This window comes from Python bivittatus, unplaced genomic scaffold, assembly GCF_059951505.1.
Source record: "Python bivittatus isolate LINGU-HERP-01145 unplaced genomic scaffold, Pbiv_v1 ctg000330_np1212, whole genome shotgun sequence".
In the NCBI taxonomy this organism is placed as follows: domain Eukaryota; kingdom Metazoa; phylum Chordata; class Lepidosauria; order Squamata; family Pythonidae; genus Python; species Python bivittatus.
Window position 1 is genome coordinate 23,843,051 of NW_028277058.1, and position 22,310 is coordinate 23,865,360.

Here is a 22,310-nt window from a genome sequence, read left to right on the forward strand (position 1 = left end):
AAGAGGAAAAGTGTGGAGTTCTTCTGTGTTGGCTTTGGAAAGCTTTTCCACTGTTGGTAGAAGTGTATATAACAAATGTTGATGATTATGTGGAAAAGTAAATGCAAGTAATGGAAGAGCTCATATCAAATATTATTTTCCTATTTCATTTATTAAAATATCCCTATTTAAACTAAAATTATGGAGATGAGCGCATTACTTTTCATTGAACCCTCATATATTACCTTTAATTTTCAAAACTAGTTGTAGACATTTTTCTCACCTATGTATAAATTCTGGACTATAGTAAGTTCTGCTTACACAGTGAGTTAAATAATCACCTCTTCTACAATTATTTCCATACCTGATATTGTTCTTTCCATATTCCATTTTGCTAACATGAAAATATAGAACTTTAAACTCAGTGCCAATAGCCACAGTCTGAAGAAGCCTGGCAGAGATCCACACATACAGTGAGTTTTTTCCTTATAAAGTTACACAGTGCAGATCCATACCACATCATAGGAGGGTACTTATAATTAATCAAGTTAAGATCGCATTTTTAAAATGTAGAATTATATGCTGGTTCAACCCAATTGTTCATTTAGCTCTACCTCAAAACATGGCTATCTCTATGCCAGAAATTTGTCAGGAATAATTATCATATAATATCTACCTCCTCCCTCTTTTATTGCTTTTTGTTTCTACTTTAAACTTACGAATTTCAGTAATATTCTGCCAGTGGATCTGTTCTCCATGAATTATTTCTATTTAAGTTTAAAGGATGTTTAATTATTATACAAAATTTTATACCAGTCTACTAATCTTTTTCTTACTTCTACAAACACATCAAACAATAACAAATATTAGAACTGTAATAAGTAAATAGGAATTGCATTCTGAGTTATAGGATTAAATCCTCATTAAATATTAGATATTCTTTTATTTATTCTCCATTTCTATTTTGTTTGGAACCTGAGAGAACTACTTCCAGTCAACATTGACTAGGCTAAGCAAGATTAAAAGCTTCCCCAGTCAAAGTAAAATTCTTATGTAACTAGTGTTTCTAAGGTTGCGATCCTAAATAGACTTACCCAAAATTTATTGAATGTTGTAAGACATCCATAGAGAGAGAGGTACATGCTGAAGTGAGTGCAGCACCCCTTAACCTTTTTGACCATTGTAGGCTTCCACACTGTCACTCTTTTATCCACAACTCTGACAGCTAGAACAAATTACTACTTCTGTATATAATTCTGAGCAATATGGGTTTCATTATTGTTTTCTTTATGCATAGTAATATTAATAACTGAACACAAACGTTAGTGACTTGAATTTTCAGCAGAGGATGCTCTCAAATTTTTGTTTTGTTTTGTTACTCTACAAAACAAATAGCTTCTGGATTTATATGAAGAAAGATTTATAAGAAATGTCTTTCTTCATATTTATATAAAATAAAATATTCAAAAATTTATCCTGAAATTAGCTGACATCAGTTATCCCATAGCAGTAGTTAGTTTTGAAACTACAGTTTCTGAAGCAGGAAATAAAAGTGGAGCAACATAACCTCAAAACTCATAGCCAGCAGTACACAATGAAGCATAAAATAAAATTTGGAATGTAATATCAAGAGTTCAAGGCTCTACCTTCCCTTTCCTTTCAAACCACAAGAGTTTGAAATGCCACATCATAAACTGGTCTCCTTAATTAGAATGGGTGTAAAATAATTCAGTGAACAGGAAATAGCTGTTTACTTTTAAGTCATCTCAATGCTGAAGTACATAAAAAGACTGTGGAGAACTCTTTGGGTCTCTTCTGCTTTGAATTTTTCAAAACCTAGAATAAAGAGCATAGGTGTGTCTGCCACTACATACCATTGAAATATAGTTTACTAATCAACTCAGGAATAGAGTGTACAAAGTATGTTTCTGTAGAGGATGGACCATGCTGGTCTCATAAGAAAAATTAAGAAAGGAAATGGCTTCAGAGACTCCAATTGTATGTGAAAATGTGCGTGTGTGTGTGTGTGCATTTGGCTGTGTATACACACACACACACATACATATATGTGTTTGTGTGTGTGTGTGTAGGTAGGTAGGTAGGTAGGTGGTAGCTATATAAGAACATGTCTGTATATGCATGCTTCCTTTAGTTTTAGGGTTAACATTTAGTGTGAAAACCTTCTGGGTTCCTTGCTGCCATTTTCTTTCTCTCTTACATTTTATCATCTTACATAGTTTAACTGAATGCTTTATGTCCGATACTGGCCATTTCTGTGATATAAGATCTCTAGTGCTAATTAAATTGTTTTATTAATTTATGACAATAACTTGAATTCAAAAGTGTTTTGTTTTGATGTAATGTGATTGATATTGTATTCATACATCTGCCTACAATGAATATTTGACTATCATTTTTTAAAGACTCTCAAGAGCTTGCAAAATGACCCTCCCCTATTCAGAGGGAGGGTAATTTTAAATCCTCCCTGGCAGACCCATTCTTCCAAGGATAAAGGTGCTGATGCTAACTTTCTAGCACAACAATCAAGTTGAAACTCCTGACCTGGTCTTTCCAGCTGGAGAGAGTTTATCCCTTCCACCAAAGACTTCTTTTTTCAGCCCAGCCATGCCCTAGAAAAACCAGAAAGAAGAGACTTTTGGATTTTCCTGCCTAAAGCCTAGGATTACAAAATTTAACAGACAATCTGCCAATCATGAAATAGAAAGGGTAGTTGTGCAATCTTCCACATGGGAAAGATTTTGATGAGAAATTCACTTACTGAAGCTATGAAGCCGGATTTTTACATATAAAAGGGAATTTCCTGGGAAGTAAATAAGGAAATCATACTAAACACACATAATTCCCAGTACAATGAATGCAGTTAGCCTAGCATAACTAGTTACTTATTATCTTCATAAATAAGCTCTGTGTTTAGCACATATTCAGAGGTAAATATAGAAAGCACAGTGTAAGAGAAATCATCTTTAGTTGGTTTGTGTGCTACGGTGATGCCACGTGGTTGTAATAGTCTGTTGGTTGTTACTGAGATGTTTCTGATGTATGGCAGTGTTACCCTTTTCATAGCTTGTGTTGGTTGTGCTGTAGTGGATTGAATGGTCAGGCACTTTTTGTTAAAGTTGCAGGGGTATCAAAAAGTGCCTCATCATTCTCACTACACATAACTACACACTACATCACTCACTACACATAACCAACCCAAGCTATGAAAAAGATAACACTGCCATATATCAGAAATGTCTCAGAAACAACCAACAGATTATTACAACCACATGGCATCACCATAGCACACAAACCAACTAAAGCCCTCCAAAACATCTTAAGCAAACCAAAAGACCCAGTAGCCCAAGAAGAAAAAACAGGAGTCATCTACAACATACACTGTAAGGACTGCAACAACCACTATGTAGGACAGACAGGCAGAAGACTAGCAGAGCACATCCATGAACACCAAGTAGCAGTCAGAAGACACCATGAAAACTCCTTAATCTCACAACACATGGACAGACTTAACCATAGTTTCAACTGGGAAACTGTCAGCATCTTAGACTGAGCTAAATCCAAAAATGCGAGGGAATTCCTGGAAGCTTGGTATTCAGACAAGTCAGCCATCAACAGTCACATAGAGATAAACAGTCACATTTACACACAATTCAAAAGAGACAATAAAAAGGAAACAAAAAGCCCAGAACACCTCCTCGCCAGCAATCAACACCCAGATAAGCAGTGATTAACATCAGGATTGCCACCAGACAAATAATCAAGCAGTAAACAATATTCTAACCCAGGAACTACCAAGGGGAAAAACAACACCCCCACCAACACTAACAGGGGAAGCTACTGTATATAAACAGAGAGCAAACCCCACTCCCTTCCAGCACTGAAGATATTACCTAGAAGGATAATGAAATTTCTGCAAGAAAACAACCAAGCTCAGAGAACCCCAAGGACTCCACGTATCATTAACAGTAAATAAAATATTCAAATACTTCTAAATCTAGAATCAATGAGGCCACTACTTCAGAAGGAAATTAGGAGAATTTCCCTAGCCTCAAGGATATTAAAGAAAAAAATCTTACATTTATTTAGAATTAAATTGACATTTTTAACATGTTTTCTGTGCTTTAATTATTCAGAACAATTCTGCTGAGTTAGGTATTATATTCAGATAAGCTAAGTGGCATTAGATGATCTTATATGTTCTGCAAAGCAAAACAGACAGCACTTTAAAACAGTTAAAATTACACACTAAATACTTAATACTGCTACTAAGTACTATTAAGTATTTAATAGTAAGTTTTATGCAGGAATCAAAAAAGCCCTTTGCTATGTTTCTCTACTGTTGAAAATCCTCTATAGAAGGGAAGTAGAGAAGTCCTGCTCTCTATTCCTACAACGTTGGCTTTTGCCCTTATTCTCTAAATACTGAATGAATGTTCATAGGAGTTGGAGTGCAATGAATCCCTGTTTCACAGCGGTATGAAATATGTTCCAACTTTATCCACCTGCAAATATTCAGAGCATCTCGGATACATAAAAAGCAAAAGGTAGAAGCTTTTGGAGAAGGTTATTGCTGGCAGGGTTGGCTCTATGGGCAGGCAGGATGAGTCTGGTGACAGATAGTGAGACCAGAGAGTAGTGGTGACAACTTGGAAAACATAGGCACATATGCCTACAGTGTGCTCCTCTTAAGATAACCTAAAGTCTTGGAGGACACTGTTCTATCCTGGGAACTGAAATAAGATTCATCTTTTAGCTTGCTGTACTTCTGCATATGGAAGGAAGGCCGTTTTAGCCTTTAGCCGCAGAATGTGTTGGTTCAGTTTACATATGAAAGAGAAAGAATGGCCTGAGACAAACTGAAACTGTTCTTCCCTGCCACTCCTCAGGAAGTATGTCTCTGTTGATCCCTTGAGTTGTAGTATGAATTGAGGTCCCGAACATGTGAGGCTTCCTACCATGCCTGATAATGAGGCCTTACAGATATGAAGAAACTCAGAATCTTAAGAAAATCAATCCAGTTTGAGAGAGAACAGTACTTCATATTTCTATTCAGTGAGTATTGACTATGCTTAGTCTGAGATGAAGTTAAAATATTATTTATCTATGAGACTGCCATAGCTTAGTTCTTTCTCTCTCTCTGTCTATCTTTACTACCTATGAAGTTATAAATATGTGATTTCGTTAAACATTTGGAAATGAAAGGAGAGATTACCCTTCAATATTGGAATTTCTCCAGTTGTTATTGTAAGTAAGTAAGTAAGTAAGTAAGTAAGTAAGTAAGTAAGTAAATAAATAAATAAAATTACAAATGATAAAGTAAAATCCTTGTTTTTACATTTAGGAAGCTGCCTACCTTTTTAGGTTATTAGAATATGTGCTTAGCACTGCGTGTTGTTTTCAATCCAATTAAGCAATTTATCATTTAGTGCATTCATCCAGACTAAAAAAATAAATCACAGTGTTTGCAATCAGTTTAGCATTCACCATAAGCTAATATTCTTCCCTTACGGCTTTTATGGCCTGAGTTTTATCATTACTAGGTTGAAAGTAGGTGATTTTATTGTTAAACTAGACTATACCTCTACCATTCTCAGCACAGTTATTTTAGTCCCTTTTTTCCAATACATAGCAATCCCCTTGCCACTTAACTTTAATTTCACATGGAAGCATTTTCTGTTCCAGGAATAATATAGAAAATCATGCCTTACCTTTTACACAGAAACTAAATGTCAGCTTTTGCTGATGTGAAATATGATCACATGAAAGTGACTGATTTATACCAAATTGTTTGTCGTGGAACAGGGCTTTTATTGTTTCTCTTGTTGTTTATTGATCTGACTGACAAGTAGATAAGCAAATTCATGCTGACTCAAGCTTCTGTCTTGTACTCCTTTCCCACATCCTGTATTCCTCGCTGTTGTATCCTAGTGCTGAACTGTTATCTTGGAAAAAATACCAAAGCTTAAATAGTCCTTCAGCCAAGTCCTATGCGGTATTTTTTGACACTTTCCAAGCCTTTGCCTATTTGCTGAATTCCAAATACCTAGACTACAGCACTGCTTTGTTTGCTATTTCTAATAGAAATAGGGTTTGCCAACCCTAGGCATTAAGTCAAAGCCATCTGGATAATGCTCAGCTCTGCACAATTTTCCTGCTTTGGTCTTTGCCTGCCTGCATGTTCCCCCTGCGCATCATAGACAAATTTCACTGAGCTCTCTAGATTTTTTTTCTTTTTTACTTTTTAGAAGGGGGAAATGTTCAGCTTGATGGTTTTTTATCAGCAGTCTGACTTGGTGCAGTTCAGAAACAAGTTGACCAAAGAATAATTTGGCTAATCATATCACATCCTTTGTTATGTAATATATCAAACAAAGTCATGTCACTTGTCACTGTCATCACTTTAGAATTAGCTTTATTACCTTCTTGTCACTGCTAATCCAGCACCTGTCTTCATCTTTAACTTTCTGCCTTACTGTGTCCCATATTGCTAGCATGAGATGCACTTAGAACAAAGAGTCGCCTACTCCATGACTAAGGATATTTCTGCAGCAATATGAGTTGGATGATTGGTTTACTTCATAACAGGATGATCGCTTTGGCAGTGGAACTAATTCCCTAGAAAGGTGGTGGATATGCTCAAAGTGATTTTGCTCAATGTACTGTAGTGGAGCTTGGATAGCCTTCTGTTGCGGGTGATTTAATTTGGATTCCTACACTGAGCAGGGTGTGGATTTGATGGTCTAAATAACTTTTTCCAACTCTATGAATGTATTAAATTGTTGGACAAATGGGCTACAGGATATGGTAATGAAGATTCATAGCTATCTGCTACTGTGCAAAGTCATACTGATTCTTTGCCATTTCCAAAAAAGCCCAGTATATAGCCATAATATGCTATATGACATTCTCAATGTTCTAAAAAAGTTATGGCCCATTAGTGATCTTGAATGGGTATTTTTAAAATATTTTTAATCACATGCATTATCTTCAGCTCATATTCCCAGTGGAGCTCTACACAGAAGGCTCCTTTGACAATAAAACTTAGAGCAGGTAGTGAATTCTGCAGTGACTTCAGAAGTGTTTTAAAGGGATTACAACATTTGAGACAGTGTTTTTCTATGAGCTGAAGTAGTACAAAGTGCAGTGCATTACAACATAATTTGTATTTTGGAAACTCTCAGTGTGTTAACATTACATTTAACGCTTTCTTTACTTAATTTGCTTTCTACTCATGTTCTATCCATGTTCTGCATTAACTCATCAGTTGGTGGTAAGTTTGTGCTTTTTATGCATATTCAACAACATTCTTTAATTCAATTTCTCTGTTTCTTCTCATGCAGTCTGACAGCCAGATATACAACTCAGTCTAATCACAGTGGAATTGCAACCAGTCAAAAAAAGCCTTCTAGGTCAGTTAACATCTCTAATTTATTGCTTGCTAGTGATGCTTAATAGAGTCACTGCCCACTGGCATTTTTATTCTGTGAGCCATAATAGACATTGAAGTCTTTCATTATTATATTTCAGATGTAGGCTTTAGAGGATGTTCTGTTGGCTAGTGGAAAACTGGCCATGACTACAGAAAAAAATCTGCAGTAGGATAGTAGTAGAGATATCCTTATGCTGCAACTTAGCAAAGTAATATAAGTATTTCAAATGAGCTGTTCAGCTTCTATAGCAATTGATACTCAAAAGCTCTGACTTAGATTTAAATTTAAGGTGAAATTTGTTTAACTCAGTCACCTTGGCCTTCCCTAACCTTATGCTCTTCAGAAGTGTTGAATCACTACATTATGAGCCTAGCCGGGAATAATAGAAATTTAGAATCGAACCAATTTTTCAGATAGAGAATAGGCTCCTTTCATTGAAGGTATTCAAGTGAAAGCTACATAGTCATGTGTCTGAGATGCTTTAATTTGATTTCATGTACCAAACAGGGCTTGGATTTTGTGTCCTAATTGGGTTTTTCCAAGTCTAGGAGTATACAATTTTAAGTTGTACTCTAACACCTCTGGAGGGCAACCAGTTGGGAAAGACTGAATTGCAGACATAATTCAGAAAAGGCTTAAGACGTTTTCTTTAACTGTGCTGCAGAACCTTGTTTGCAACTGACAATTGCTTGCTAGTCTCATTTCTAGTCTTGTCTGTCCTGTCAACAATTGCTGGGTTTCCACATTGCACTAATCCATATAATTATTTTTCTTTTACCTTGGTATGTTGAACAAACCATATGTGTCCAATTTTGCACCTATTACCAAGCCATAATAATAGGTTCATACATTATACTGAGTAAAAATAAATTTGGTTAATTGAGTGGTAGAGTTTTCATCCAACTCAACAAAATCATCATCTTCATTTATTGTCCTATCTTGAAAGAGGAAAAACTGCATTGTGTATTAGTGCTTATTCTGGAACAGCACAATTGTGTATTTCAAAAAGAAAAGAAGAAACAGGCCCTGTGAATAATAAAGTAGCTTAATTGTGGGCTTGGGTATGGGAGTGCACAGCTATCTTCTAATTTGTTTTCCATTATCGTTTTTCACATAACAGAAGATCTGTTAGAAAAGACTCTAGCTTTGCAGTAAAGCACCCATTTTACAAGTATAACCAGGCTGAGGTTCTGAAGTGTCTAAGCTGGGATAGGAAATATTCTTGTCTGACCCAAAGAATCCCTGTCAATCTGTGTAGATCAACTATCTATGTTGTATATGAACAGTGTACTGGAATAGGACAGTTTGTGCTTTTCCAGTATATATAAAATGTACTTAAAAAAGCTTTTTATGAAAGGAAGTATTTGGGGGCAAGTATAATTTCTGTGAAACCGTCTGAAAACAGAACATACCTTGACTGCAAATGTTACAGCTCTAAGCAGCCTGACTGTTGATGGATAATCCTGTCTCTGTGCCATGATTTGTGGCTTTCTCACTTAGAATTATTACCTGCAGTGCATTTATTTCCTAAAGGAAGACACCAGGTTCCTCCTTTTGTGTTCAGTCTATGTTGATTATGTGTATTCTTTTAAAAACAGTTCATTACTGACAGTGAACTATCAGCTGAGTAATCCAGTATTAAGTCATTCTGTCTGAGTTGCTGCGATAACTCGAAACGAGCTAGACCAGAGTGCAGTTGTTCTGCACCTGTGGTCACAGGTTTTCAGTCTCATTTCTTATGGACTCTCTTGTCACATTCACAATTCATTCTGTCTGGAAGTTAACAGTTGTTGTTTGTCCAACAGTATAAATTTATAAGAGTGTTTGTAAAATTTTAATCAAAAGTATGTCCCTTGTAAATTATTGTTACTTCAAACTTTGCATTTCCTTTGTTGCTTAAAATGATTCTGTGGGTGGAATATCTACAAGTGGAATAAATATATACTGTGAAAAATGCCTTTATATTTTATATTTAGGTTACTAGATGTATTATATATTTATATATTTGTTGAAAGTGCTTTAAAATCTATTTTAAAGTATTGAAAAGGCCATTTTCCCTTAGGATTAGGGTTATTAATTCAAGCAATGGATTTTAACATGATTTTAATGTAGTCAGAATATAACTGAATTGGTAGTGAGAGACTAATTGTTTTCATAGGCCATAAAATTACGGTATGTAAAAAAATCCGGAGCTGAAACAACCTGCTCTGCTTGTAGCATAGACAAAAAAGAACAGACTGACCACCAGAACATACCCTTCCAAAAGCTACATACTTCGATATCTAATATTGCAGTTTATCAGCAATCTACATCCCAGTAATCAGAAATGAAATGGAAATATTAGATAAGCAGTTGCAACTCAAGACTGATTTTTTTTTTTTTGGTAATATATAATGTCTGTGTAGAAAAACTGAATGATTTCAAGGTTTTCTGGGAAGGGATATAGCTATGTTAAGAGGAAGGCACTGTGATATATGAAAAATATGCTCTTTTTTATTTGTGCTGTGTTATCTTTCAGTTATTGCTAATCGTGATAGGGGCTTTGTTTTGGTTTTTGGCAACACTGATCTGACTTAAATATCTATCAGTAAAATTCCATCGATGTTGCATAAATTGAAGTTGCCTAAAATTGTTTTATCACTAAACCAGGCCATGAAATAGACAGTAGTATAATGTGAGTTTGTAGACAGTGGCATTTTTATTAATTTTAACTTTACTAACCAGGAAGTTTCAGATGGTGGCAGCAAACACCAACGAGTGGAATATGTAACTGGAACTTTGGTCTTTTAGAATGGATGGATCATTTTAATGCAAGGATTTTTATTTGAAGTCAAAGGCTTCTCAACCACATCAATCACTAATCTTATCGTCAGATATCTACCTATAAACAGGATAAATAACAAAGGGTATTATGGTGCCTTAAAAGTTTACATATTTATTATTTATCAATGCCACAAGTATCTTTGTTGTTTTTGCCATGACGAACATATATTTATTTAAGAAATTGTGTACACAGTTTTTTTTTCAAATAAGCTCTGCACTGAGATTGAGTTTCATTGTACTATCTTAGAAAAAGTTGGGAAAGAAAATATTGAATTGCATATGAAGCATGCAGGGGAATCATTTGGGCACTGTGAATGGAAAATGCAAAGGATCCTTATACGTTTGTTTGTGATCCTATTCAGCATCTATTCTCTGTTTGTGCCTTTTAAGATTGATAACTCATTGGCAGTGTCTAACTAACCTTGGAGCACATGAATGTTTGTTGTTGTTGTTAATCAGGTCTATGGATTTATTTATAAAACCAAGTTATACATGTTTAAAACTGCAATGCATTTATTTCTGACTGTTCTGTTCTAGGCTTCCTGGGCCCTCAAGGGTGCCAGCTGCAGGCAGCAGTACCAAAGTCCAGGGAGCCTCAAATTTAAATCGAAGAAGTCAGAGCTTTAATAGCATTGACAAAAATAAACCTCCACAATATGCAAATGGAAATGAAAAAGGTGAGTGCTTCATAGACATTGTCTTACTGAACCCAGAAATCCAAAGAGGTTCCTCCACTCTTCCTAGCACTGCACTTCAAAGTAGCAATTCCATCCAGCCACCTTGGGCTGTTTCACATATGGTGGCCAGGAAGCTTATTTTTGAAAATGGGACCCAGAATAACCATCAGGTGTTTAAGTAGTATCTCAATTCTGCCTGAAGAAAACTGCACCACGTGGGCACAGAATTTTTCTTCTGATTGTCCTCATACCAACAGCACTGTATATGTGAAAATATTCTTCAGAAGGATACAGTCATGAGTCTTTTAAAGTTGGTTGTTATTTTATTCACATATTCACATATTATTTACTCACATATTAAAGTGAGATATTTAGTAAAGACTTAATGTTTTTTAATTCTAAAAGCAGGTGTGTATAAAATTACATTCAAAACGCTATTCTTGATCTTAACCAAAAGTCAAAAAGTGATACATTCAAGAAAATAAAATGACATCAACAGTTTTCAAAGTCAGCTTCAAGATTTTTGCTTTTGAGATGCAACCTTATCTGAATAAATATAACATGCCTTCTGTTTATGGTTTTGTTGGAAATTGGAAAATTAGAGTCAGATCTTGGTTTGGCTATGAACCTCAATAAGTGCTTCTTGGCTAGTCAATCAAGCAACCTTTCTTGGTGAAAATAATATCCTATTTAAAAATGAGAAATAGATATTATAGTAAATACATATGTACAATTACAAGCAGTGAGCAACAGCAAAACATTAGCTGATGTGCAGTACTGACTTCTACCCCCATCTTGTGATAAAGTCTATATTTTTCACTTTCATACACAGTTAGCTGATAGAATTACATTAATAAAAGTATGTTAATTAAGGTTCTTAATTTTCAAGCTAAAGGTACATAAAATTATAAGCATACAATATTTTTAAAACAACACATATCACACTTACCACAAGGTGGGAGTAGATGTCTTTGAATAACAACAGTATTATATTTGAGAACTCTTCTTTGGATAGAGAATAACATTATTAACATTTCACAACATTTCAGATTTTACTTGGGAGGTGTGCATTTATGCACCAAGTGATATTTAGCTTAGATACTGTTCCCTTGGGATCTTTCTTTAGGAGTAGTAAAGTCCGTTCCTTTCCTTTCCTTTCCTTTCCTTTCCTTTCCTTTCCTTTCCTTTCCTTTCCTTTCCTTTCCTTTCCTTTCCTTTCCTTTCCTTTCCTTTCCTTTCCTTTCTTATAGTGGGCTTACATTTATCATTTGCACTATATATTCTTCTTCTCTTTTACTTTTGGTAGGATAAATATTACAGGCTTTATGATTTGGGTCATGATACTGGGTCATAGTACAACTGATAATTAATTGAAGTTATTCATCTTGATAGGGTTTTTAGTATGATTCTCAGTGATTTATTGAGATTGTTTTCTATAATGTACCATGGACATTTTGGATGTTGTCTGTATCTTGTGTACCACTGAGTGGATTTCAGCAAGATATAAATGGAATGAATGAATGAATGAATGAGCAAGAAAAATCCGTTGACTATAGAATGTATTATTTATACGATCACAGTTGTGACAACTTGTTTGTAAAATCTACTTACCTGATTATTAATCTTATTAATACTTCAGAGACAATATATTTGGATTTTAATTGTCAGTTTAATCTGGGGGATTTTAAAAATAACCCAAAGTATCAGTTAATCAGTTCATAGTTAAAAATAAATCAGAACAACCCAAGGCTCAGAGCAAAGTTAATTTGCATGATTGTCCATAATTTGTTCTTTATTTGTTTTTTGGTCTTTAAGAAAAACTATAAAATAATTATATTATCAGAATGTTTTGTGAGTTATTATTTATAATGTATATCATTTGTGCTGAGTGCAGCTTAATCTTACAGCAACAGTTTCTTTTAAAATAAGTATTAATGTTTGGAAAAATCAGTCTCATAATAGCAAGTCCATCCTATATTGCAGAGATAGATTTGCAGTAGTTTGCCAAACCCTTTGCAAGAGGGAAAGACTAGCTCTACTGTGAAATTCAATTACAGCAAGAAATCAGAGAAATCTTTTGGTGTGTTTCATCAGCAAATCTACAGTTGTTGACCTTTGAGGGAAAAAGCAACAACAACCAGACTGTTCTGAAATCAACCAGAGGCTTGATTTGGAACTTTACAGGATTTTCAAGTTTGAACTAGGAAGCCCTGTTCCTGAAACTGGAACTAATTTTCATAAAATACAAATAATGGTTATGTGACTAATGACACATTACTCTCTGCTTCTATCATGTGAAAACCATTATATATTCCTTCACAATGAAAGATTTTATCTGGACCTTCAGGCTTGCTTTCCTATTTGTTCAAACAGTTTGGCGAAGTGTCAACTAGAAACACAGGGTCTAAATACACAGTGCTTAAACAAATATAACTGGTGATTTCTTAGGGCTTAATCATTATTAGCATGTCATTTTTTCTAATTCCACATGATATATTAATTCACAAGTAGCAAGTTTAGTTACATTAAGAAATATGGGGCTAATTTGAAAAGGCTCATTTACATGTCCATGTAATTTTTAATGTGGCTTGGTGTATTCTTCAAAATAGAGTTGGTGTGTTTGGAATATGTGTAAATATGATTGAACTATGCACTTCAATGATTAGGATGAAGTATTTGTTAAAGTTAGAATTAGGCTCAAAGAACTGTTTTTCTCTGTGGAATTTAAAATTTTATTGATGTAATAATCTACTTTCTCCTAAGGATGAAAATGCACATTGTATTAAATTTGTATATTGCCCCCCACCATAATTTTTCTACTTTGAAGAAAAAAATCAGAACTGTGGTAGCGTGGTAGTAGTGTCTAAGCCTTTATATCATATGTGGGCAACCTTTGACAGTTGAGCCTCCTTTTATGCAGTCTCTTCTCTGTTGCTGAAAATCAGTAGCATAGTTCACTCAGGAGATGCACAAGAACCCTGACATAACATTACGGTGGTTTAAAAAAGAAGCTTGCCCTTCTCCTTGCCCCATCTAGAAGCAAAGCTGACAATTCCATCACATCCATGTTTATGACATGGTACATTCACTTTGCATCTCAAAATGTCAAAAATGGACCTTGGACATGTAAATATGTATTTATAAACATTTATAAAATTCATTTATACCGTAGGATATATATTTTGAAACTTCCCCCTTTCTGAGGGGATTACTTGCTTGGGAAGAGAAACTACAATTGATTTTGGGTATAGCCTCTTTCAAAGCTGTGAACCAAAAATATGCTTTAGAGGTGATGGGGTTAGGTAAAGGTAAAAAAAAAAAAAAAAGTTTAACTATTGGTGCTATTTAAAAGTAGTAAAGTAATATACAAGCAGTCCTCATTTAGCAACCACACTTGGGACCAGCAACTCAGTTGTTAAGCAAAGCAAGCACTAAGTGAAACCATGACTGTGCTTATTATCTTACTACAGCTTTCCTTTCCTTTACAGACCTGCGAAGGTCATAAATGGAAGGACTGGTATCAAAGTTACTTTTTCATCACTGTCGTAACTGTGGATGGTCACTGTATGAGGCAGTCACTAAACAAGGACTACCTGTAAAAGCCCAAATGATGTATTTCATATAATGTGTTGCCCAGGCTTCAATTAGGCCACTAACTCATTACATTTGATGTGGTAAATTCTAATCTTTACTTAGGAACATAGTTCTTGGACAGTCATTTGCCATTCTTGGTTAGAAATTGCAATAACTGAATCCCCACCTATCTGGAGAATGTCAAATTGGAAAAGGCTGCCTGATAGAGCTTCCAAGATCTCGGCTTCTGGTTCAGATGGTGTGAATTGAAATTAAAACTTTCTGAATATAATCATGGGCTTTTCTATTCTGATCTAAGTCACTGGCACAAACCCTTGCACTGAATACTTGCAACACTTTCCTGGCAAATGATGACCATGGGCCACCAAAGCTGAGTGTGTGGAGATGTAGTACAAATAAGATTCCATGTAAGACCATAACTTCCATCACTCCCTATTCCAAACAAACATTAACTTCACTTTTGATTTTACATGTCAAATGTACATGTTACATATTCATGAGCATTATGTTTCCACAACTGAGGAAGGAATTGGGTCAGCAAAGATCACAGAAGTGTTCTCCTAAGTGAGGAAAAGCGTGGGTATTGAGGTACCATGCACTAGTCAGCTTATTTGTTACCACTGGAGTCTCTGAGTCCACATGTAGCTGTTTTTTAACATATCAGTTCATATTTCTGATCTGCCTTACTGCTTTGCATCACTTCAAGGTGTAAGAGATGATAGAGTCCTGGAATCAGAAGGCTAAGGATTTAATTATGTAATCTAGCTCAGTATGTTTTAGTGGGCCTCAGCAGCCAGCCAGCAACACCAAGGTGACTTGGATAGTCAGCAAGGAAGAAATCTTATGCATAATCAATAAATTATAAATACATGAACTTGGTCTTCTGATTTTGCTCAACAGAGAAGACTTTCTAAGCTGTAATTTCTTAGGTTCCCAGCTCTTGCATTCCGATTCTTTTTTCTCTTAGACATTATTCTGGGCAACACCAGCATCACAGCTTGTTTTCCCCCATCCTCACTTCATCTTGCCTTAGATCTCTTTCTGGCTAAGACCACAAATGACATCGATGTTTCCATGTAATGTTAAATACGTTCACCTTCAAATTTACAGTAAATATTAGTAGTAAAAAAGAAATATGTGAGTGAAGTTAAATAGACCTATCCTTTTTGTAGCTTGGGATCTGTGAAAATTCTGATGTATTTTTTTCTCTCATTCAATTTAATTGCTGCCTTTCTTATTAATATACTTTGCCAATTTTTAAATCATTTCTGAGATTCGATCCTCTCTAATTAATCTGTAGGGCAGGCAATTGTTTTTATTGTTTATTTATTACTATAAATATACATAGGAAAAACGGGAAAAATACAAAATAGAGAACAATATATATAAAAAATAACAAAATGCATGAAAACTGTAAAATAAACACACCCCATACCCCTCAAACTACATATGTTGACTATATAATGACTTGGTTTTTAAGCAACAAATGAAACCATGTTCATACAGTATCATATTGGTCAATCTTTACATTTTGTTGATAAAGAGCAAATTCAAAGTCTGAAATTGAGCACATTGTTTTCAAAAGCCTTTCTTATGCAAATTGTTTTTGCTGTTATTGTTAGTTCCGGCTATCTCTCATTGTCAGCTTGTTTTAATCATCTTCATTTTAAATTATTTCTGGCTTTGGCTGCTTATACAGTTTTATGGGAGATTACTACCATTGATCTTTACAATATTTTCCCAAGTTTGGCAACTGATTATTCATTAATGGTACAATAGCAACATTGAGAGATATTGGTAATCTTAATCTTACACAACCAGACAGTTCAAAGAGCCTGGTAGCTGTATTTATGGTATGCCGCCTAGAGACATTTGTACAGTGAGATGGGCAGCATATACAACTTTGGAAAACAAATGAATAAATAAATTTATTCAGATTGGTATCTCTGATTTGATAAATGTGAAAGTGCAGGTAGATATGGCTGGCATCAGCAGAAGATGCCTTGCTCCTCACATCCTAAATGAGAGGGCAGCTTACAATATTAAATATATAGATTTGTATGGATTTGGTACTAACTGTTATAATTTTGCAGTTAGCAAAAGGGCCTCTGGAACATTACAGTAAGGATATTGTTTCAGTTTTTCTACCACAACTATTATTTGGTTGCATGGACTGGTTGTATTAGAAGAGCAGTTACTGGCACAATGGAGTATGCTTGTTTAGCTCAAAACAATTTTGCATTTCTAGTTTTTCATGAGCATGTGAATCATAGAACAAGTGGTGTAATTGCATACATTTCTTTTTAAAATAAATAATTGCAACTTTACTACAGAAAACGCTGTAAGTTTTACTTTCTCTTTCCAACTAGAATCACCCAAAGGTCCTCACCCATCTGCAGGTATGAATGGAAATGTGCCGCACCCCACCACCACTGGGCAGCAGCCGGTCTCTGCCATCCCCTCTCCAAGTGCCAGCAAGCCTTGGCGCAGCAAATCAATGAATGTCAAACACAGTGCCACCTCTACCATGCTGTCTGTGAAGCAGCAAAGCCCTGCAACCTCACCTACACCACCTGCAGACAGGCTTAAGCCACCTCTTTCTGAAGGTCCCAAAACACCTTCATCTGGGCAGAAATCCATGTTAGAGAAATTCAAACTGGTTAATGCTCGGACTGTTTTGCGGCCCCCTCTGTCATCATCAAATTCAGGTCCCACTGAGAGTGGAAGAGATGATGAAGCTTTTTCAGAGTGTGGTGAAATGGATGGCTTCAGTGGTGGGCTCAGTAGTGCTGGATCTACCACAAACAGCCCCAAAATATCACCTAAATTAGCTCCCCCAAAAGCTGGAAGCAAAAATATCAGCAATAAAAAGTCTTTGCTACAGCCAAAGGATAAAGAAGAAAAGAGCAAAGACAAAAGTAAAGTTTGCACTGAAAAGGTGGTAAAAGACGAAAAGGAACAGATTGCTGAGACACCCGCAAAAAAGACCTCAAAAATTGCAAGCCTGATCCCCAAGGGGAACAAAGCAACATCAGCCAAGAAAGAAAGCTTAATTCCTTCATCTAGTGGGATACCAAAACCTGGTTCAAAAGTACCTACATCAAAGCAGAATAGTTCACTAGTATGTTCAGGAAGTAAAGAGACAGAAAAACTGAGGAATGCAAAAGGAAACCAGCCCCCATCTACAGCAAAATCCCAAGGGAATGAGAAAACACACGTTCCTTCTAATCTCCCAGCTTCTGAAGGAAAGGAATCTAGCGCTGCTCTTACTAGTACATCATTTGCGTCTCCTTCAATGGCTGCAGCCAGTGGGCAAGTCCCAGGAAGCAGCGTTGTCCAACTTCCTCAGCAGCAGCAATACAGCCATCCAAATACAGCCACTGTAGCCCCATTTATTTATAGGTAAGTTGGGTTTTCCCTTGTTTTACCCTTTTCATATTCTTCACTATTTAAAAAAAAAAACCATTTGAAGCCTTGGCAAAATATAAAATGGATCACATGGAGACATCATTCTAACAAAATTAGAGAATGATAAGGCAATTAATTAGCACAATGGGATTTGGAGGTTGTCTTGCTGGATTTCTTTTTCTGTTGGTAGATTTCTCAAAAGGCTATGCCATTTTTTTTTTTACCATGACAAGAAAAATCTGTACAATGTTAAGAACTGTAACACTGTATTACCTCTAATATCAGATATATAAACTTGTATTGATTTTACCTTAACTATTATGATTTTAAAGTAACCAAATTTTACTATTAACTGAACTATTTTAGCATTTTGCCTCCATGTGAAAGTGGACTCTGTGCAGTCAAGCTAGCCTTACTCTGCAGCATCACTAGAGTAGATTAAAAATGACATATTTGTATACAGTTAATATTTTTCAGCTCATTAGTGGTTTCTGGATAAACATGGAGAAGGTTTTTTTCAGAGGGAATTTCTGTATTATTGAAGGCCAGTGTTTCCTTGATTTAATGTGAAAACTTTTTCATGATTAGGGACTTCCATCAATTTTGCAACCAGGGATTCAATAACTGACATTTTTTCCCCCAAGATTTGTTTTTGCTGTCATGAGAGGAGGTAGTAATAAATCTACTTTTATAACAAAAATATTATGGATATTTCACAGAATGAGCAGCATTCTGTGCAGCATTCAATTTTTTTGAAATCTCATTATGTATTTAAGTTTCACATGCTTTCTGTCTAAGATTGTATATTTTGAAACTCCATTTTAACTGACAATTTGCCCGTTAAGGTAGAATATCCATTAAAGAGGAAAATACATCACTGCAGCAATTAACATCATTTGAAGTAATGATATCAATTATGTCATCTGCATAATGATGTCATTATGCTAATGCTGCAAATTGGCTCAAATATCAATCACCCATAAGGGTCTGAAGTTCTGGAGAGCTTCACAATGAACACAAACAGAGGTGTCTGTGGGGAGAAACAAGGGAAGCACATGACAAAGCTGTCATGCCCTCCCAATGATGGTTGTGCCCCTTTTGTACATGCATTATTATGTTGCATGCATGTTCAAAAGGTGGAAGTTGTATTATGAAGGTGGGACACTGCTTTTGATGAAAGTTTTGATGAAAGTTTTCAATCCTGTGAATGCCTCTGCATACAAAAATAATTTCCTTTTTTACTACAGCATTTCCAGTAGGCTTCATCTCCTAATAAATTATCCTTATTGCAAGTATTGAATACATTTATTAATAAGCATCTTAAAGCATTCTCCTTAAGAACAATGACCCTTGAAAATGAAACTACTTTAGGCATTCTTTTTTCTGAACATCTTCAATCCCTAGAGAAAAAATAGAAAATACAGTCTATATCTTTTTTTTCTGACTAGGTATTCATTTAAAAGGTAAGGTATTAAAAATAAAACAATCCATACAGGACTAAGAGAATGGAATTTCAAGCAATTTAGAGAAAGGCACGGCAAAGGAGAACCCTTCTAATCAAAGAAACTGATAAAAAAGATGATTTTCTGATTCCTGAATTGAGTGCTATAGATAATATGATTTGGGCTACAGCTTTAGTTTAGCAAGTTATACGAATCCAACCATTGCAAAATATGGTTTATGGCATAATATGATACATCATATTTATGGGTCCTTAAAAGAATGCTCAGATATACAGTATATATAAAATATAATAATTATTTAAAATGCACGTTCTTATATCATGATTTGTACTAAGATCAACTAAAGAAATAGCTTAGAATAAAAGCCTGACACAGTTCTAGGATCTTGAGCAATTAAAGAGATAACTTTTTATCTTAGGGTATAAAATAACATGGTCACTCAGAACCATTAAGACAATGCAATTCTACTTGTCTACAGGAATGTGAATTTTTGCCTTGTGCATTCCAAGTGGCTGCTCTCTGTATTACATGGCAAGCTGATTCAAAGTCTGAAATTGTGTAACTCAGTATAACTCCAAATCAGATGTCTACTGTATAACCTATAGAAATAAAATTCAGTAGGCACTTTAACTATCAACAGTCTTTTGTTCTGTGGGAATTACGGACCTGGATGATAGGCTAATAATGCCCTTATTATGGAGGATATTCCAACATCTTCCAGAAGAGAAGAGAGGAAAAAGCTTTATACAGTGGTACCTCGGTTCACGAATTTAATTCGTTCCGCAACTCCGGTCGCGACCCGAATTGGTCACGACCCGAATCAAATTTTCCCATAAGGTTCAATGTAAATAAGGTTAATCCATTCTGACCCCTCCGAATTTGGTCGCCAACCGATTTTGGTCACGTCCGAATCAAATTTTCCCATAAGGTTCAATGTAATTACGGTTAATCCATTCTGAACCATATGTATTTTTTTTTTAAACCGCAAAAATATGACACAAAGTACAGTACGAAGAGAGAGAACGCTAACCCTGCTCAATGCGACTTCTGGCGTGGAGGACAGGAAGGCGGGTGGGGAGGCGGTTACTGCTTGGAGGGAGAGTCCCCCTCCCTACAGGAAGCCACGACCACGTGTCACAGCAGGGAAAATGGCCGCAGATCCTGTTCATCACCCGATCCGGCGTTCGCGAATGGAGGCAAAATTTTGTGAACGGAGCTGTTCGTGATCCGAATTGGTCATGAATAGAAGCGTTCGTGACCCGAGGTACCACTGTATAGCTAAATGCTGTTTAGACCCCTCTTCTGTTCTTGTAGTGGCCAATTAGATGATTATAGGACATTTGTCAGTGGGGTTCCGGTGTATTAGTACCCTCTGAGTCATGTTCCCAGCAAGTCAAAGGCATACTGACTTATATGAATTTTAATGTATAACTATCATGATCAATAGCCATTCACCCTTAAGAAAACAAACCTTAATAAAGATCTAGGCATTCTCTAACATCATTTAGATATCATTAAAACTGTATTTCATTTGGATTTATGTGTCCAATGTAAATGTGGAGGAGCAAATCCTATGTTAGGCTTTTTCTAATTATCTCAGAATTTAAAAACACATTTGTCACCAAGAATTAAAATCATAGGGTTCCCCCCCCCCCAAATTAAAGTTGGGTCACAGATTCTGAAATAATTAGCAATGGTTTCATTAACATGAAAAATAGCAGTGAAGACTATATATGTTGTGATACATAAGACAGGCTCATGGTTCTTAGGCGAAATAAAAAGCTGGACACTTGCATTCTGTTGTCATTTTTCCCCCCATAGATTTTTATCCCAAGGAAATGCTCCAGTATGGGGTTTCATTTTTTAATTAGAAGAAACTCGTGAGGTAGATTATTTGGAAAACAATTTGCCTGTATCTTTCCAGTAATGTTATTGCTAATGCAGGATTTTAATTTGAAATTTGACAGCTTATTGTCATTGAAGTTACTTCATCATACCAGTTTTATGTCCTATAACTCAATTTTTCCATTCTGTGCTAAAATAACACTATGCTAGTATAGGTGTTCAGGCTGTGAAAATACTATTCTAGACCCTAGGACATTCTTCCAAGGTGTTTCTAGGTTCTAACACCATTTTCACACATGAAGCTGAAAATTACCTTCGAGCTTCTAAACTGTTAATTGTGAGAATGAGTGTCATTGCTAATTCATGTATTTGTACTTCAAATAAGCAACCTGACAGATGTAGATTTACTGATGGAAGCAAAATTGTCTGAAAATTCATTTAAGAAGCCATCCTTACTCCAAGTGTATGAGTCATCTGGTTGCTTATGGCAAATAAAGGACTAGAGAGACCATTGGTAGTAACAAGATGTCCAGTATAAGTTGCTATTGACTAGACTACTTGGGAATGCTACAAGTCATTTCATCAACAGGAGAAAGGCCCACAGGTCTCTCACCTTGATTTGCAGCTTTTTCCAGTTGGATTTTTCTCCTTTGGATTTTTTCGTGTGTTCCAGATTAAATTTGAAATGGGGAGAAAATGTATGTTCATAGACATAAAGGACGCAGTTTGATTTTATAGATATTGATGTGCCCAGATTTATACTCATGGATCAGACTGGTGCAGCCAATCACCCTGAAAGAAACATATGTGCTATTTGAGTGAAATGTTCCACACTGAACTCTTGTATCACTCTGTTTGCTCAATTGTCTATGCAAGTACTGAAAAGATGGAAGGTACAAGTGAACTCTGCTTCTGATTGATCTTTAATCATCTATTTTTTTCCTGCACAAATCTACTTTATCCCCTTTCAAGACCCACTATAACTTCTGATATACAGTTGACACACAAGCTTTATAATTCTGAGCTTTCTGCAAGCTGTTCTGTCCCTAAAGTGGCAAATTAGAAGCACC

The 22,310-nt window shown here is 35.6% G+C and overlaps 1 protein-coding gene across 1 annotated transcript in view; it reads left to right on the forward strand.

The window, feature by feature from the left end:
- The window catches only part of LOC148215919 (neuron navigator 3-like), a 49,947-nt gene extending 32,017 nt beyond the window's left edge, over window positions 1-17,930 (forward strand). The window contains exons 6-7 of the mRNA XM_088141504.1: window positions 10,791-10,930; window positions 16,894-17,930. Coding sequence (XP_087997630.1) covers window positions 10,791-10,930; window positions 16,894-17,930 — 1,177 coding nt within the window. The remainder of the gene's footprint in view (window positions 1-10,790; window positions 10,931-16,893) is intronic.
- The last annotated feature ends 4,380 nt before the right edge of the window (window positions 17,931-22,310 follow it).